At 42.6% G+C, this 20,169-nt stretch overlaps 2 protein-coding genes across 2 annotated transcripts in view; one reads left to right on the forward strand and one right to left on the reverse strand.

Annotated features, from left to right (window-relative positions):
* The window catches only part of LOC116299159 (S-methyl-5'-thioadenosine phosphorylase), a 182,933-nt gene that overhangs the window by 62,875 nt on the left and 99,889 nt on the right, over positions 1-20,169 (reverse strand). The gene's annotated exons all lie outside the window — the stretch shown is intronic.
* Positions 1-20,169, forward strand: part of LOC116293078 (HEAT repeat-containing protein 1) — a 47,153-nt gene that overhangs the window by 14,674 nt on the left and 12,310 nt on the right. The window contains exons 15-22 of the mRNA XM_089030306.1: positions 14,317-14,518; positions 14,827-15,004; positions 15,959-16,151; positions 17,129-17,189; positions 18,069-18,244; positions 18,633-18,764; positions 19,377-19,468; positions 19,798-19,935. Of these exons, the coding sequence (XP_088886432.1) occupies positions 14,317-14,518; positions 14,827-15,004; positions 15,959-16,151; positions 17,129-17,189; positions 18,069-18,244; positions 18,633-18,764; positions 19,377-19,468; positions 19,798-19,935 (1,172 nt within the window). The remainder of the gene's footprint in view (positions 1-14,316; positions 14,519-14,826; positions 15,005-15,958; positions 16,152-17,128; positions 17,190-18,068; positions 18,245-18,632; positions 18,765-19,376; positions 19,469-19,797; positions 19,936-20,169) is intronic.

Raw genomic sequence — 20,169 nt, forward strand, 5'->3', positions numbered from 1 at the left:
TGAAAAGGGCAAACCTCTTACTAAACAAGCCCGTTTACACAGGCTTTACGGTGCTGGATCTATCGAAGCTGCTTATGTACGAGTTCTACTACGATAAGCTTAAGCCAAAGTACGGAGACCGCTGTTGCCTCCTGTACACAGACACCGACTCCCTAATTCTAGAAGTGCAAACGGAAGACGTTTACAAAGACTGCCTCCCCGACATAGACGAGTACGACACCAGCGGTTACCCGAAGGAGCACTTCCTTTACTCTGTGAAGAATAAGAAGGTAATTGGGAAGATGAAAGACGAAATGTTAGGAAAACCCATAGTAGAGTACGTGGGTCTGAAACCAAAGATGTACAGCGTGCTAAAGTTAGACGGCGTAGAAAAGAAAGCTAAAGGCGTAAAAAAGTACGTGGTTAAGAAGGACATTACGCACGAGTCCTACCTCAATGTATTACGAACACGCAAGGAACAGCGGCATAAGATGAACAGCCTGCGCAGCTATGGTCATCAGATACATAACGTCACGCAGGAGAAGGTGTCACTGTCTGCATTTGACGGTAAGCGATGGATGTGTGATGACGGAGTGCATACGATAGCATTCGGACATCACACGATAAGCAGTTCTTCCATGACGAACCCACGTGTGGGGCCATCGTGAAGATAATACAAGATGGGCTGACCCTTCTTAGCTATTACGCTTCGGATCTGGTAAGTTTCCAAAGACCAATTAGGATCCGTAGCTCTTTTGGATCCTCCTTCTAATTCACCCGGTCCGTAGAGATATCGGACTGTGACATTACCTAATTTTTTTTCATGGGGGAAGACCGCCCTCGAACTTCTGACGTAGGACTTATGCTCCACGTGTTTCTTTTTTATGGCATCCCTGGGTTTTATTCCCGTAGCCCTGGCCGCCTCGTTGTTCAAAGCCGCGACGACCTGGGGGAGCCTCTGGGTCCATTCCCTGTTGCGTTTGGAGGGATCTTCCAGCTCTTTCCAATACTGGTATCCAAAGAGACGCTCAGCCAGGGTCTTATTGAATCTTTCGACGATGCTCTGACCCCTGTGGTACTCAGCTTCGGCTCTTCTTATCTTAGTGCTGTGGTCTTTCAGGGTTTTGGTAACCACGCCCATGAACTCTGTCCCCGCATCCACTTGCAGCAGCTTAGGCCATTTCAAAACGCGCTTATAAATCCTACCTAGGGCTTCTGCGACTTCCCCAGAATCCTTGCTGGTTATGGGTTCGGCGTCCTTGTATCTGCTTGCGATATCAACTACGGTCAAAGCGTATCTATAGGTCTTTTTTCTCACCTTATCGTGCGGCAAGAAAAGCAAGTCCGCCTGATGAACTTCATTAGGGGCATTTACGGTAAAGCTGGGCCTGGGAATGTACTTGGGCACGGGAAGATAAACCTGCCAGAGGGTTTGTTTTTTTAACCAGTTCTTAGCCGTTTCATCTGATACCCTGGCCGCGGTCGCGAGTTTCTTGATGGCCGACACTCCTTTCCAATAGCCTTCAGGCCCATAGTAAATCCTCTTGAGTTTATCCTCTACGCGGCCCATTATATGAATAGAATCGCGCTTCGCTTGATTCAAGCGAAGGATAGGACAAGATTGATCTTGCGTCCGTTGAAATCCACCGTCTTTCCGTCCACTTTAATGGTGATGTTTATGCTTTCTACCAAATTAGACAAGTCATAGCTTAAAGAAATGGGAGTGTATTCTTCTGAGTCAAATGGATTACCTTTGGGCAGAAACTTGGACATAAGAGAAGACTTTTCTCCATTGTTGTAACTATGAACCAAGTCGCAATAGACTTCGTAAGAGGATGCGACTTTCCATTTCACAGGTATGGCTGTGTTGGTAATTTCCTTGCCTGAGACACCTAGTAAAGATCCTAATGCATCAGTTTTTCCTAGGGTTACCGAGAAATTGTTAGGAAGATTATGTTTGAAGGTCATTTCGTGCGGCAATCCCGTGGTGAGAGTATAACCGTGTTTTGCTAATTCCTTAGCAAGGGTGATTGGTGTGTAATGTCCATCGGGCAGCAATACGCCTTGATAATTGCCGCCGCCTTTATGCACGGTGACCATACCATTGACTAGATTATACCAAGAATTGTACAAAGAGCAACTAACCAGCCGAACCTTATGGGCTTTGATGGGGGGATTCAGATAAGTGGTAAAGTTATTCTTGTCGCTTTCCAAAAAGACGATCATATATTTCAGGAAACACAGTTTCCTTCGTTAGAGCAGATACGCCAAAGCTACGCCTCCTGCCAGCCCTGCGACTCCCACGAATACCAACTCACTATCTTTTTGTTTCTTAGAAGGCTGGTAGTAATTCTTAAACTGAGGCTTTCTTAACCCCGTCAATGCCGCGGGGTGTGCTTGCGCATAAAGTTTAAAGGCGTAGTCTGTATTTTCAAAGTTCTTATCCGCCTGCATTTTGTCTTGGTAATTCTTGTCCAACCAATCCCTGTAAGCTTGTCTTTTTTCATTCCAAGCTGCCACGTCCCGCTGATATTTCTCCAGCGCTAAGTCGTGTCTCTTCCTTTCGGCGGCTAAATCTCCGCTTTTGTCGCCTCTGACTAATCTATCCAAATACTGACCACCATAATTAGCTCCAGTGAATGCTAAAGCTGCAATAACTCCACCTGCGACCACGCTGGCCATTATATATTAGAAAATCACAGGGATTTTCACGAGTTACGTCGTTGGCAGGTACTTTTCCTTCCGTAGGTAATCCTTTACCATGATAGCCCCGCCTACGGCAGCGGTCATCTTAGCAAAATTAGCGAAGCTCTTGCTTGGGTCTTCAGTAAAGTCTTCTTTGAGCACTTTCTTACCTACCCAACCAATACCCGCAACGATGGAAGTAATAATAGCTGCTTCTTCAACAGTTTTCAATAACGCGGTTGACATTATATTACAAAGCGAGAAGGTTATTACTCCATTTCAGGGATCTTACTTTTTCTAACGGGCGGCTCCGTAGGCGTGTAATGCGCTGGCTCCAACTTTACTTTTGGCTTTGCTGCCCGCCATTGTAAGTAAAGGCTGCCTGCTGCTATAGCGACTCCTAACGCGCCAATGACGTATCCCGGATTAATAAAGGATTCCTCTTCTTTTTCCTCCACCTTTTCTTCTTTTTTGGCTTTGTTCTTTTTATTCATCTCCGCGAGCTTCTTTCCGGCAGTGACTCTGCCTGGAGATTTAGCCTTGGTAATCTTGGTATCTTCTACGGGTGGTTGTTCTTCGGTGCCACTCATCTTATATTAAGGGACTTGAAGGACTTGACAAGTAACTTGATGACGACTTGACAATGACTTGGCAATGACTTGACAACGACTTGACTAAGTACTTGAGGTGACTTGACAACGACTTGACTAAGTACATGAGGTGACTTGACAACGACTTGACTAAGTACTTGAGGCGACTTGATCAGGTACCTCAGCAAGTGCCGCCTGGAATACCCTTTCGACTTCTCTGTCCTTCTTGAAGTCCTTCCAAGATGTTCCGAAGGAACCTAGTACCTCCTTCAAGTCAACGTGCTGAGCCACGTGCAAAGCCGCAGAGGCGACTGCCATTAACTTACCGCACTTCAAAGACAACCAGCCGCAGGTTATCTTAAGTTCTTGGGCGATGACATAGTCCTCGCTTATGTCCTTCCGCAGTTGCTCCACGTCGTCTATGGGCAGCGCAAGTCCAAGCAATTTAGTCGCAAGTCGAATAGCTGAGTCTGCTACGGCGTCCGTGGTCTTACTTGCAAGGGCGGCCTCGTACCTCTTATGGAACTTCTTAACCTCCTCTTCTGACAACTTATTAACCTGCTCATGGGTAAGTTCCTTGCCTATCATTTCTTTGCACTTCCCAGATGACACAAGGATGTTAAGTTGTTCCTTGAGGTTACTTTCGTCTAACTGTGTGGGGACTTCATCTAAGAGCTGCTCAATGTCCATATACATTAGGAATCATAGATTCCAACCGTGTAGGGAAACCTCAAAGAGAAGATCATCTTGGAATGTTGGTGCGTTTTTAGGTGCCGCATGTATTCGTGTAACTGTTCCTTGGATATCTCACCGCCGTAGTCGCTTAAGATGGTTTCCAGGTCAGACTTACTTGGAGTATAAAATACTACGAGAGAGCCTATGTTTTCCCTGAAGGGCTTAGAGACACTGGTAAGCTGCTGGGAAAGCAACCAAACGCTGATATTGTCATGCCTACCGCTGAAGGCGAGTTTAACGAGCTCGGAAGTGCGTCTTTTTACGTCGTCCCCACAGGCAATGTCATCCAATATGAGGAGCGTCTGCGTATCTTTAGGGAATTGCTTATGCCAGAACTTCAAATGGCTGGATAACTCGTTAGGGTCTAAGATATCTACGAAGAAGTCGTCATCTTTCACTCCTATGCCCGTCCAGGTGCGGTTATTCACGTAGGTGGGGCATAATAGCACGATATAGTCGAAGCGGTATCTAAAGGGTCCTAATAGCTGCTCCACGACGAACTGCGTTTTGCCGCAGCCGGTGGGTCCTACTATAAGAGCATTGCAGGGAATATGGTTCGGATCCATTATATATACGATGGACCCAGTGGACGCAGTAAGAAGGATTGCCACCGACGCAAAAGATAAAAGAGACACCATAGAAATGCTAAGGGAGGAGATCGATCGGTTAAAGGAGCGCGTGCAGGAATTGTACGATGAAATGTGCGGTCTGAAGCGTGCAGAACGGTTTGGCGCGCTGATAACGATGGCAACGTGGGCTAAAGAAAGCGTTAAGGACTTTATGCGATATCCCCTGTAGAATGTCGACGTTTAGGTTAAATCTTTGTTAAGTATATGCTATTTAAAAAGTGTCTTAGAATGTTGACAATAAGGTTAAATCTTTGTTAAGGATGCCTGGAAACTATTTAAAAAGTGTCTTAGAATGTTTACAATAAGGTTAAATCTTTGTTAAGTCGCCCATAAGCTATTCCAAAAAATGCCTCAGAATGTTGACAATAAGGTTAAATCTTTGTTAAGTATGCGTGGAAACTATTTCAAAGAGTGTCTCAGAATGTTGACGTTTAGGTTAAATCTTTGTTAAGGATGTTAAATGGAGGCTAAGATATTGTTAAGTATATATGGACTGCTTGTTGTGTAAGAAGGTGTTCAGCACCAAACAAAGACTTCAATACCACGTTCGTCGCGGCGTTTGTACAAAGAAACCCCTTAGCCGCGCTTGTAAGGATTGCGGTAAGGAATTCAGCACCGTTCAAAAGATGCAACAACATCAGGATAAACGCATTTGTGGGCTTTGTAAGGACTGTAATAAGGAATTCCACAACCCCTTCGAAATGCAGCAGCATCTGAAAAGGGGCGTCTGTAATCGAACCAGACAGTGTAGTTTCTGTAATAAGATACTTAGTAGTCGTCAACGTTTACAGACGCACCGGAGAACGCATGATTATAGGTTTCTCTCCCGCGCTTACGACTTGGAAGGCGTGGATTGCTACCAATGTGCGGATTTGATGTGTCGCTGCCCGCATAAAGAGGATTACTTAAGGAATCGCATAGATTACCATAAGAAGATAGTCCGTACTTTCCCCTCTTTTGAACGCGCCGAAGGCGTTCCGTGGACTAAAAGGGAGTATTGGAGGCAGGAGTGCGATCGTTGTGGTTGTGTTAGAGAAGAGGAACATATCTTCAACTGTCTTAACAAAGATTTAACCTAAACGTCAACATTCTAAGACACTTTTGAAATAGTTTCCGGGGTGTCTTAACAAAGATTTAACCTTATTGTTAACATTCTGAGACACTTTTGAAATAGTTTCCGGGGTGTCTTAACAAAGATTTAACCTTATTGTTAACATTCTGAGACACTCTTTGAAATAGTTTCCACACATACTTAACAAAGATTTAACCTTATTGTTAACATTCTGAGACACTTTTGAAATAGCATTTCTTGGGGCCTTTAATAGTAAGGTAGGGTTTGCGCAAAGAGTCTCAAATCCCATCCTTATTTTTATTCATTATTATTAAGGATAATGAATAATAATAAATAAAAATAAGGACCCCTTTTAAAGGTATATGCTAGCCTACGCAGCTGCCTTTCTGGGAGGCATTCTAATTACCCGTTCAATATATGGACTGTATTACTTGCGAACTACCTGCCGACTGCATTACCCCTCGTAAGCCGCGTAAAAAATACACCTGCCTTCATTGTGACAGGGTATTCTCCGAAGGATCCTTTGTGGGGCATTGGTGCTCCGCGGATCCTAAAGCGCAGCGGACTTTAGCAGACGCGCTTAACTACAAAGAGGAGATGGAGTGACTGTTCTTTCAATGTCAAACTTCCATCGGCCATTTACCTTACCATAGCTGCGTAAGTGGGTGAATTCCTCGCCCTGAATTACGTACCGCACGCAATCCGGCGCCCAAAGGGAATATTCCTTGCCTTCTAAGTCTTTGAGGACTAACCGTAAACGGTCGATGTCTTCGAAGACGACGTAATTTTTTATTTCGTATGCTTTACCGTGGACAAGATCACGCCAGTGAGTCAAGCTGAGCTTCATTATACCTATGGAATATCTTTAGGTGCGTTTTCAAAGTGGCGTAGGACTTAAACCGCTTTACACAGCCCTTACAGGGAATACGAATGCCATCCGCGTAATCCATCAGGGCACGGCAGATAATGTCGTAATCGTTGCTAACCATCGTTAGGTAACCATTTACGTCAAGCTGTGAGATTTTCTTAGATTGCTTCGCGGATAAGACGCCGTTTCCTTTTGGGGTTTTCAACTCAATACACAACCCGCGGTATTTCTTATGCGCATTTAGGATTAAGAGGTCGGGTTGACCGGCTTGGTAGCCTTTTCGCCAGCAGGTTATTCGCTTGCTGTCTGAATCTTGAAGTTCGCCAAGACCCGGCGCTATGATGAAATCGGGGTAAAACCTACGTATGTAGTCGACTACCTTCGCGTGTAGGTCGGCTTCATTTTCGATCTTAAATACTAACTTGTTTGGACCGTCGAAGCGCTTGTCCATCGCATACTTACCCGTTTTCCTTAGCGCGGGTAGGACTTCCTCAAAGACCCAATCGCGAAACTCCACAGCTTTGGGTAGTTTGGAGCTAAATGTCAGTTCGTACAGACCAGGTTCGGATATAAACACGGCATTTGGTTGCGTAGTAAAGGAGCGGTGATTCGCAGCCCCTTGTAGATCAACCCATTTTTTCTGGTATTTCTCAGATACATGTGCTCTAATCGCATCTCTAGGGCGCTCATAGCCCAACGCCAAAGCCACCTCCTTTGCTTTGAAGTACAAAGTTTCGCCTTGCACTATGCATTGCAGTTTGGTTTCGTTGTTTTCAAATACGCGAAGCATATTATACGTAAGGGATATTTTTTATCCTTTCGCTTGGCTCAAGGAACGCGAGCCTAGTAGGCAACGCTCTTTAGCTGATTCATTTCTACGCTCAGTTGCGCGTCAGACACGACGAAGACGTAGCAGTTTATTTTATCACCGTCGCCCGCGGAGGCATTCTTGGTGCGTTTGATTTCCAATGTTATGCCATCCTGCGTATTTACTAGACGGAGGCCTTGACCATGTAGGTCTTCGTCGTTAATGGTGCGCATGTCAATCCACAGCGCATATTTATCATTAAAGAATTCTGCGGGGCTAATTTGGTCGCCAAACTTGCGCATTGCCTCCCTGTACACGTCTGCGGGCTTTATTCCCTGGGAGTAAACCTTGTTTGGAACGCCGTTTATGTTGACCCCCACGTTAGTAATGTTGGGGTTGTGAAAGGCCTCGGAGTCGCGCTTACCAGCCTCGTAGGGTTTGGCAAACACCAACATCAACCCCGTGAGACTTCTTCGGGGGAGGTTAATGCTTTGGTTGATAACCTCATCCGTCTTATCCAGGAAGCTGAACGTCTTATACATCACTACGTGGTCGTATAAGAATGCCTTCCCGGAGCTGTATTCCATGCCAGCGCTACGTGCTAAATCTTCGCTGTATACCGTTTCGTACTGCAGCTCTAAGTTGGTAATAGAGTATGGGGTGGTCGTGGTAAGTGCACTGCTTAGCCCACCAATGATGTTATTAGCATCTGCTAAAGTTACTTCAAACTGCAGTTCGGATAACTGTCTTGGGTAATACACACCGTGATTCGTGATTACTTCAAAGTCTAATGGTATGACATACTTGCTACCATAGGCGGTCTTTATTCGCTTTGCGTCTGCCACTGCGGTTTCTCCGCTGCCGTCAGTAGGTTGCGTTTTCGTAGGTGTGCGTACCTTACGTAGAATGACACTACCAATTCCTTGTTCTATCCTTTGCGCGCGGTCAAAGGCCGTCAACCATAAGTCTTTGTACGTGGTATACAGATCGTACCTATTCAAATCTAATAGCGATTCCCCGGCGAACTTTACGCGCATCTTAGAAACGATGTTGCGACCCACGTTGTTAACGATAATCCTTTCATCTGTGGGGCTTGACTGCACCGCTAGGTCAAACCTCAAAGCCAAGGTGCCAGGAACTAAGACTAGGTTATCCGTTAGGCGGGGCACGCCTACGTACAGGGTTTCCCCTGGCTTTGCGCTACTGGGGGTAAAGGTGACCCGGTGAAAGGTGCGTTCCGCTTTCAGCCCGCCAACCTGCTTAGGTAATACGTTGGGATTTAACTTTGAGCTTATCATATATAATGGAAGTAGAAGGAACGGATTTTGACCCCCTTACCGAAGAAGGCCAAGTAGACATTAACGACGAAGAATACGAGTCTTTACTTCCTGATGACAACGTTGACGGGCGGGGCCTTTTTGACAAGCTAAGACGCAAATATGGCAGCAGGGCCCGCGAGGCCTGGCGTTCCTTAGAGGATAAGTGGCAATCAAGGAACCCAGGGCGACCTATTCCAGAATATTTGGAATTGCAAAACTTGGATTCCACGGACCTAAGAACTGAAATGCTAAGGGGGCTTTTAGACGACGTAAGGGAGAAATTTCCAAATGTGGACTTGACCCGCCTTAATTTCCAAACCGGAGATAAGGGGCAAATTCAAATCCAGTATCAAGGAAGGGATAAGTGGTATAATCTCTACCAAAGGAGAGACTCCGACAGGCTCACCAGTAATCTCCCAAAAGAAATCAAAAACGCATTAGGAAGACCTAATTTGGTGGAAAGACTAAGAGAAAACGATGAAAACACCAGCGAAGCCTTTGAAAAGTTCAAGACCCTAATGCAGCGGCAACAAAAAGGCATCGAAGCAATAAGGGAAGTCGAAGGACTAAAGGAAACAATGGAGGAAAGGGAGGCAGAATACATGCGACAAAACCGACTACTCCTCGATGCTCAAAAGAGAGAACTTAACGATAAAAACCAAAGAATAATAGAAATGAGAGAACAAACAGACAAAGCCCTACGCGATAGGGACCAAGCCCAAAAGGCCTTCGAACTTGCCCTGCAAGACCTAGACATAAGCAAGGAAGAAGCTAAGAACTTACGTACCACCATAGCTGGCTCTTTAGAGGAACGGCGGCGGTTGGTTGCCGAAATTAACACTAAGGAAGAACAAATCCGGCAAAGAGATCAGGCTATTGAAGACCTGGAGGGACAAATAGAGCGGCAGCAGGAAATAATCAATGACCAAACTCGTCCCGAAGAGGAAAGGGAGGCAGCACAAAGGGAATTAGAAGCCCTTCAGGAAAGAGTCGCAGAATTACAAGCGCAAAAGGACAACCTGGAAAGAGAATTGGGGCTTACCACCAAGGAAAAGGTAAAAAGAGCTCTGGTGAAGTATGGTCTTCCGCTGGCATTTGCGGTCGCTATTTCGAGCGTAGTAGGCGTGATCTTGTCCGCGCTTAAGGCTACAGGCGCGGGCGTAAAGAAATTAGGCAATGGGCTGACGGACTTGGGAAAAAAGATGGCAGCCGGTCTTCCTGGGCTGCTGGGTAGCGTTCTTGGCCTGGCGCTTAGGGCCGGCGGAGAACTGTTGAAGTTCGTGGGGAATAACATTTGGATCTTGGTTGTCGCTATTGGGGTGGTACTCCTGAAGAAGATGAAGGGTTAATCTTATCTGGGTACGTTACTGGTGGCTTATCGTCGTCAGACGCACGAGGCGTCCTCGACTGGGGATAAGTAAAGATAGTATTCGCACCGCCTTGATAATGCGGAACTAGGGGTATGGCAGTCATAGTGCTAATGGGCTTATGATTCCAAGTAGCATCCGTCGGAGGTTCGGTTGCCTTACCCGCAGCATTTATTCGGACAATGCTGGGGTTGGCGCCAACGGCAGTGGCATCGCTGGGGCGAATCTGAAGCTTTGCATATTGACAATTGGCTATCATGTGAAAAGTTAATGGTACTAGGTCTTCGAAGCTATATAGGTTAATCTCGGATGAAAAATGGGCCAGGTGCCTATTATTATTTTTCGTCCTGTAAGGCAACAATGGGGTGTTGGTCTCGCCAACAATCCTAAATCCAATATTACATGAATACCGCTCCGACATACTAATAGTACATACGATTAATCCTAGCCCCCCAACATCCACCCACAGTCCGGTGTCGTACCACTCGTCGCCCGTGTAGTCCTTTTCCTCTAGGTAATGAAGAAACCAGTCCTCTTTTGTGTGTGGGTTCATATATTTAAAGACTAAGCACCGTAAGAGTGCTAATGGTCGCGTGGTTAAAAGGCTTATCTCTCTGATTTTCTATGCTATTTATGCAAACGCTCCCGGTGTCATCTACGCGCATTTGCAGCTTTACCTTCCCATGGCAATCAGCAACCATGTGTAAAGTCCAAGTCGTAAGATTCTCAGCACTGCCGGGGTACGGCTCTACGGAGAAATGCACAGGCTCCCTGTTGTTCGTCTTATTTCTCATAGGCTGCAGTACGCCATTCTCATCCAGGAACCTAAAGCCGACGTTGGCATGGCTCTCTGTGCCAATGCAAATACTGCAAAGGATTAACTTCTTTCCTGAGTAGTTCAGATCCACGGACATGCCCTCAACGTCAACCCAAGCCGCTTGGGTGTATTTTTTCTCGCCTGTGTAAGTCGTATAGACACAATCTACTCCAGCTACGTAGGGGTTGTTCATCGCCATATATAATAGCTCAGACCAATGCTTGCAGCTGCTAAGCCAGCTTTTAGTAAGTTATGGTCATATTCCTCGGGTATCGTAGGCAGGACCTTCTTCTTTACGTTCTTTGGTGCGGGCTTTTCTACGTGCTCCTTCTTAGGCTTCTCCACGAAATGGGGGATGCTTCTAAGAGTGTCAGAGTTCACGTCGTTCACCCCAAACTTCATGTCCTTGGTTGCTCGCTGCAGCTTGTTGTTGTATCCCACGACGGAATCGGCGTTGATAACCAAATTACTTGGCATCAACCAACAACCAGGCGACAAAGCGTAATCCAGTCGCACTTTAGACTGCTGCACTGCAAGTTGATATCTCTGCACCGACTTAGAGATCTCATTCTCGATAACAGCGCTTTCGAAGAGGACAAGGAATACTTGTTGCGTTTCCTGTGACGCACCGGAGGCATCTACGATGGGGCTGCGAGTGCTAACCTGGGCCCCTAGAATGCAGTAAACAAAGGCTTCGATGCTACGATTAATCCTTGCTAGGTTTTTCAGTCCAATGCCCTTTGCGGCAAAGAAAGGCGCCCAAGGATACTTCTCTTTGCTTTTTATGTAGTAAATTAAATTACCCTTCGTTCCGCTGCCTCCTAAGTCCGAGAATTCGTAAGAGCTAGGATACCCCATGCCCGGCGTTTCTATGCTGGCACCAACATACGAAGCATAGGTGTAAGTCTCTCCTAAACCATGGGCGGTACCCTCTTTGTTACGAAAATCGGGGTTGGTAAGCTTAAACTCATTCCTTAATCGCTCCCATGCAACTTTGTCATATTTGTTATCCTTCGGGTTAAAGATAGTGTCACTAGGAAGCGGCGCTCCTAACTCAAACAATATCCTACGAATAGTAAAAGCAACATGAAATCGCAGGAAAGGAATATGGAACATATCCGAGGCTATACCACATCCTTTAGTAGCAGCCCAGACAGCAAAGTTTAACTGCTGCGGCCAATACCGCATGTTGGGACCTGATAACCATTCTCTGGATTCTTTCCCTGAGTTATGTTTCATGGCAGTTTCTCTAAAGATGTCTCTGACTTTTGTCTTGAAAGTCGTAGGGCCCACGGGGATTTCTAAGGAGGTAACCATCTTAGCAAAGTCATCCGCTCCACCTTTGTTGTCGTAAAATGGGTAACCCTCTGTTGTTGGTAATAAATTCTCCGGGAAATTAGGCTGCCTTTCTTTATGCTTAACGGTCGCCTTTGGCTCCAAGTCCGCATTGCTGTACATTCTTTCGCCGTTGAAGTAAATCCCATCAGGTCTGCGCTCAAACTTACTGGGGTCTGCATGCGGAAACATCTTCCTAAAGGCCCTCCAGTTGGCATAATCCCGGTTGTCGTGATGTGGCTGCTCCTCAATATCATTCCCAAAAGCGTCGTACATTAGTATATATAATGGATGTTATACCATCAGCACCTCAGTTGTACCCAGATGTTCCCTATACTACACCTAACGAATTAAACGCTGAAAACTTTCGTCTGAATAAAGCAAATTTAATCCTGGCTTACTTGGAAGGGCAGGCAAAACACTACGAAAAAGTCCGAAAAAAGTACGTCAGAGCCAGGAGTACGCTACATAAGATTGCGATAACTTCAGGATCCATATCTGTCGTGTTAACGGGCTCCGGCGTTGCTACTTCGCTTACTGGGCCGGGAATAATTGTTGGAGTTCCTTTGGCCGGCGTTGGGGCAACCTGTGGTATTATTTCTGCTGTTGCTACGGGTATTATGAAAAAGCTATCCACGAAAATATCAAAACACGACACGACAATAGCTCTGTCAAGGGCTAAAGTAAATACTATCACTGACCTTGTCTCAAAGGCTTTGCGTGACAGAAAGATAGACGACGTAGAATTCTCGCTTATTCTGGCCGAAGAAGACAAATACGAGAAACTAAAGACGGACATAAGGAATAAAAAAACAGTCGTAAAAGATCTTTCCGAGGAATCTCGCAAAAAGATCTATCAGGAGGCAAAAGAAGAGCTTCAAAGAAAGCTTGCTCAGTAAATATCGTGACGGGATTCTATTTACATATCGAACGTCAGTCTAGAAATTACGCGTAATCTTATGCCATAAGATTTATGCTAATTCCACTATCTTCTCGGAATCCATTCTAATAGGGGGTGGCTGGGGTCTATTTTGTAAAATATTTCGTAAATTACGTCGGGGTAATAAGGAATATCCTTATTCAGCCGACAAAACATCCACTCGGCTCTGCTCATATCAGAAACCTCAGGAATAGACTTACCGGTAATTTCAGACAAAAGATAGGGAATAGCTTTGTAATATTTCCCTAGTTTTAATTTTTTCAATGTCTTCCGTAGGCTTTGTGGGGTTGGCTCTTCTAAATGGTCTATGATTTTCTTCCTTACTTCGTCGCTTAAATATATCGGATGTAAACCTTGGATATGACTCATCCAGTCCCTGAAGTATTTTATTCTCTTATATGGCGTTTTCTTACGACCTCCATTGGCGTAATACTGCTCTCTGGTAGCATTTGGTACGGCATTACGAATATTCTTACCACATTCGTAACACTGCGCTGACGTGTCGTCTTCTATTTGCATTTTCTTACCACAACACCAAAAGGGTTCTGGCTTAGGTACGATAACTTTAGGTCTTAGACAAATTATGCAAAAGTCGTTAACGAACTTCTTACATTCTTCGCACTCCATATATAGACTAACATATTTAAGTGCGCTGTTGCCCTCAACCACACTTGGAGTGGGGGTCGTCCGTAGGTGGATTTTTGACGCGGGTCTTGCCCCGTGTTGAGATTGCGCTGGAACCCCCATTCCCTATACTACTTGATGATGATGATGATTATTTAATGATGATGGTGATGTTTATTGATGATGATGGTGATGATGATGCATAATGATAACAATGGTTGTGGTGGTGATGAAGATGACCATAATAATAATGATGATGAATGATGATAGTGATGTTAGTTGATGATGATGGTGAGTCTGACAATGTTGATAATGATGATGATGATTATAATTGATGATAGTGATGTTGATTGATGATGATGGTGATGATGGCAATGATGGTAATGATTGTGACAATTTTTTGTATTGATTTTTGGTGATGATGATTTATGATGATGGTGATTGTGAGGATAATTGTCACTTTTCCATCAAGATTTTCTTTTTCATTTTAACCGATTCTTGTGTAGATATAAAGATTTCAGCCACTGATAAATCAATTCATATTATAGTGTCATCTTTCAAGTAAGACTGACCTGATCAAGTTCCTGGGATACATATGGTCTTGTCCTGTTTCTAACCAACTCATCATGGATACTGATGCCCTTCGCAGTCCTGTTCTTCTACAAGTACACAGTCTTCATGTTGGAAGTGTCTGTCTTGCTTCACTGGGTAAACAAGAGTTCAAAAAAATCACTGGGCATTCTTCCACAGGTAAGGTTAAAATAATTAAATTAAATATATGTGAAAATGAATTAATGTATATTTATAATAATATACATTTATAGCCAGCATCATATGATGTCATAGATGATGATGATGGTGATGATGATACACTATTATGATGATGGTGAATGATGCATGACGACAATGATGCATTATGATGATGTAGATGATGGTATTAATGATAATCATGCTAATGTTGATGAAACTTATGATAATAAAGACACAATATTTACCACGTGATCACATCCCAATAATTTTATTATTATTAATAATATATTTGTGATATCAATCCCCAGCTGTGACATCTTTACTCGTACCATTGTGTAACCCAATACCTGCTATCAGGAAGGGCGCAATATTGTGTCTGAAGAGTCTGAGGTCATCATTTACCCTCCTACCCCCCGTGGGTACATTTGTTGATCTGTTAGTGGAGAGTGGAGAGGAGTTAGAGGCTGATCATGAACACCTTCAAAGGTATCCTACAATTAAAGCTTCTATCTATAACTGGTTAAATATAAATTACTTTGGACATAGTTTAGAAAAAGTATTTAGATGGTGTCTATTAGACTAGCCAGTTGTTATTTCTTTCTCAATGAAACAAAATGTCTAGTAGTCAAATGAAAGAGAAAACACTGATATAGAGGATATTACATGGGCGCGCGGAGATACAAAATTCATCTTCGAGTGTTGAAAAGATCTCTCACGAGTGAGCGTAGTGATTTTAAACAAAAGAAGATAAAATTCGTATCTCCAAGCGCCCATGTAATATTCTGTTTATTATATAATTATCAATGAAGTATGTTTTGGCTTTTTCAGGCAATTCTTTCCGTGTATTTTTGAATAGCCATCGCAATGGTGTTATCTTCACAAGTGAAAATAACATGTTATTTTCACGTGTGAAGATATCAATTTTTCGAAATAGAGAAAAATAGATATTTCATTGGTAATTATATAATAAATTTAAATATTATATTAAGTGCTAATAATTATGTTACTGGGGCTTGCTTGTCGTCTATTCCTATCTCATGTGGAATGTTCATCAGCTGAAGCTTTCAATAGAATTATTTCTTGTTGAAATCACATGGTGACCAGTGTTTGATTATCATTTGGAGCAAATAATGAGAATCAAAGATTTATATCAGCTGATTGAAACCCAGCAATAGGAAATAAGGGTGAAGACACTTAGAGTTACCCTGATTTCTGTCTACTGGGCCCAGTTGTTCAAAGACCGATTAGTGCTAATCCTGGGTTAACTCTTAATAAGACCTATAGAGTTAATCCTGGATTAGCGTTAATCCACTTTTGAACAACCCGGCCCAGATCTGTTAGACTAATATTCTACTACTTTACTACTACAGTTGATATTATATTCTTAGAATTATTTTGGTCATGATATGAATCAATATAATTTAATCATATTTTGTTCAGATTATTGTCTCTAGCCTTCAGCTGCCTATCTTCGTCACCGACCAAAAATTCACAAACGAAGTCTAGAAAATCAGAAGAAGAGATGGTTTTAGCTGGGATGTTGGAGTACGTCGTTGGACACACAGTCAGGAAAGAGACACCCATCTATGTGCAGAAGACGTTATTGACAGTCATGTCTGGTGTCATTACACAGGTCAGAAGAAATAAAAGTGTTTAAATAAAAAAAACCTGTATCAATAATATCCATCATAAAGATCACATATATTTCCATCCAGGCATGTTGGGATTTTTCTGGGTTAGGCTTCACGAATTTGCAACATCCCCTGTGATTGGTTAGGTTTAGGGGTGGGGTTGGGGAAAGGTATCGATTTCTATTGTTCTACACATGTGCACCCTCCAATAGGATTACATTTTGCTAATTCGTGAAGGACGACCCATTTTTCTATCAAATTGACCTCTCGTAGCTAGTTGCAATGCAGCTCAATTTGGAGGAAATAACAGGTTTCCAATTCTCAGGAGATTAAAATTATTTTGCTTTATCCTCCAACAAATTGAACTCCTTCGATGTCACATGCAAGGGGTCTATTAATGAGGGATGTTATTAGTTATATCCCATCTTTCTAAATCATCTAGACTCTCTTTCCTCCCTTTTATCCTTCCTTTTTTCCTTATGTGTAACTACTTCCATAGCTGGGTTTTTATTAAGTTTTGAAATGATAGGCAAATTAAAAGGTCATGAACTAGCCAGAAAGTCTAAATAAACTTTTTACAAATTACCAAGTTATAAAAGGTAGTTTGAGCCAGAGAATTTTGCTCGTTTACTGGAGCAATCTCAGATCTCCTGTTTCATTTCTTCTCTTTGTGCACAAACACTTTTGGTCAATTATTGATTATAGTCCCACTGGAACAAGATGGAGCTTGTTGCAACAGCACTGGATTGTGCACTAGATTATGCTGTATGTGTTTTGCTGTATTTACCTGTAATAATTTGTTATTTTGATGTCAGTGAATGATGTATAATCATTGGGTTGAAGAAGGCATGTCCTCATGAAACTCAAGCAATAGATAGTGTCTGACCCTGAGCTTATAACAGATTCAAGTATAGAGAGATGTATCAACCATGTGCAACAAAATATTGAAGCTTCAATATGGCTTGCTTTTGTTTTACAGCCACTTTTTGAGTCATGTATTCCAGCACTGGAGAAACTTATATCAAAGAGCAGAACAACTGGTAATGATTCAATGATTTATTTTATCATCATCATCATCATTATCGTCATCATTATCACTATTATCATCACCACCATCACCACCAAATACAAGTAGCAATATCATCATTATCATTATCATCATCACCATCGATTATTATCACCACCATCATCATCATTACTATCAGCATCATTTATTATCATGCATCATCACCATCATCTTCATCACCACCTCCATCATTCATCACCATCAACATCATCAACACCACTATTATCATCATCCATAATAATCTTTGACATCATCAGTCAACGTCATCATTGATTATCACATATATTTTCACCATCATTATCTTCATGTTTTACTTAATTTTCATTTGGAATAATTATTAATGACACCAATACATATATATATGTTATTTACCATCCTATAGTCGTTCCGGATAGGGAAAAACTGTGCCCGAGGTCTTGAATATATGGACCGAGGGCACAGTTTTTCCCTATCCGGACCGACTATAGGACGGTAAATAACTTATTCATTTTTTTCCCGTATTTTTTTACTTGTTTTTGTAATCGTTTTGTGTTGCCGTTTAGCGACAAAGGATACCAGACCGCGTGCGGGCAGATACTGCCAAATACCGCCCGCTCAAACAGCCAATCAGAACACACGATTTTTTCAGGATACTGGACCGGAAAAAAATAATTCATGATATTGCTCCAGTAAATGATGATATATGTGTTCCCCGTGTTTGATGGTCACAGGCCTCATGATATGGACAACACAGAGTGTTATGCATCTATCTGATACTAATGTTGATATCTAGTTCATAAAATAATTATGATAGTACACGATAATTCAACTCCAGAAATACTGATAGATAATGACATATCTAACTGTTTTTCAGGTCTATCAAAAGATGAAAATACTTGCCTCAGTTTACTTATACAAAAGTTCTCACCAGTAACTGCCGATATGTTGGAGTCTGAACCAAGGGTCTGGCATATCATGAAGACAATACTTGATCTTAGAGTGTCTGTGTGTCCTGGACACCCACCACCTATTGTAATCTTGCTAACACAGGTCAGTCTGTGTACAGTGTTCAACTTACCTATAGAGAAAAAATATCACTCTGGGATCCTCACGAGTACCCTACATTTCATATTCCGGCTGCGTTACCAGCGTGGTTGGTCCTTGTAGGGTAGTGGTTAACACATCGGACTGGAATACCAAAGACCTGGGTTCAATTCCTGCCAAGAGCATTGGAATTTTTTCTCTTATTCTCTCTATTGCACACACACAGAGCGCATAATTTATTACTACTATACTTAGTCCGTGTATAGTGTATTGCGTATAGTGTGGGGTAGATGTATGTATATTATGATGTGTATGGTGTGGGGAAAATGCACAAGTGTCTGTGTGTCCAGGTCATCAATCAGTCATGATATTTAGGTCTATGGTTCATTTTCAGATCAACAACACTTTTTTCCAAGCGATTCCTTCCAAGACTATCCAACAAGAAATCCTCTCAACCCTTCTAGACATACTACTACACACAAAGAATGACACCATCAACAGCAAAGTAAAAGACACTATCTCACAGGTAAGCTAGAATTAAATTTATAATTCTACAAATCCTGTGATAAATATATTTTCTGTAATGGAAGCAATGCACTAGAAACATTCAAGTTTTCAGTTCTCTTTGCTCAGGCTTAGTCTCGGCGGTCGTGCGTTATAATATTCAGCTATTTAATGAAACATTTTAATCAACAACTTGTTCTGTAATGCGTACATTGCATACTATACGATGGACCTTTATAAAAGAAAAGAACACAGTTTTACACCATCAAGGTTATGACTGAGCAAAGGCAAGGGGCAGATCCTGCCAAAATTTTAGGGGGGTGGCTAATTGAGTTTAGGGGGGGCTAATTGAGTTTCTTCCGTCAATACAACAGAAAACAAAAAAAAAGCATCTAATTCTTCAGTTTGGTTTTTGTTTTTTTTCCTGCTGAATGGAGACTTCAGTCCCCCTTTGCCCCCCCCCCCCCTGGATCCACCCTTGAAGGCAAACTCGAAATGGGAGTTTTGATAGCAGTTCCAAAAAATATATGTCCTTCTTAGACCATCCAGACTTCTTGGACATTCCAATCACCCTACATAGGAGGGATATTTTCTGCTGCTTCAACTTTAATATTATTTGTTGATTAACCCATAGATGAAACTGAGTGCTGAGCACGTCATGGAAGAGCTGTGTAAACTGAAAACAGAAAAGGAATTAAAAACACCTAAGAAGAAGAAAATGAAAAAGTAAGGGACTTGATAGTCACCCATTGTTACGTAGAGATTGTGATTTTCATACAAAAATGTAGTTGACGCGTACACTTTGATGGCATCAGTTTTCGATGATGACTGTCGTAGTTGTCGGTTGAGTCGTCGAGTTGAAGTGTGTGTGAAGTTAAATGCGTTTTATACAGCAATAAAGAAAGCTTTATATCAAACATTAAGTAATCTTTTACAGTTGCATTACCACATACTCTCTTAAAGACAAATACTCACGAGTAGTGTTCTGTAGATTAATAATATTAATATGAGGTCCATTACTTGTGCCTGAAAAGCCTTGCCTGTGTTTCTTGCAGAAGTCCAGTGGTAGAGGATTTACAGTCAGTAGAAGCGGCATCCTGGCAAAGAGTGATTATCATCCTGGAGTTACTACAACATCTGGCTGTTACAGATGAACAGCTGATATTACCAGCATTGTTCTCCATACTCGCAAGGTAATGCTTGGGCAGTTATATCACTTCTAGTATAGAAGAGATATTGTTAGAATGAGGAAATCCCTATACGATTGTAGTATTGTATTGTGGAAGGAAGCCTGGCTGCCATCACATGATGGTGCAAAACCTCTAATTTTGGCGTGGTTGTGCTGATATGCTATAATGATCAACCTTATTTATCAAGGGTAGCAAATAGCAGTTTACACTGACAAACCTGTGGAACTACAGGTTAAA

Source organism: Actinia tenebrosa, unplaced genomic scaffold, assembly GCF_029948245.1.
Source record: "Actinia tenebrosa isolate PJP-AT-01 unplaced genomic scaffold, QUT_ActTen_1.0 PGA_scaffold15__27_contigs__length_11533743, whole genome shotgun sequence".
NCBI classification, from domain to species: domain Eukaryota; kingdom Metazoa; phylum Cnidaria; class Anthozoa; order Actiniaria; family Actiniidae; genus Actinia; species Actinia tenebrosa.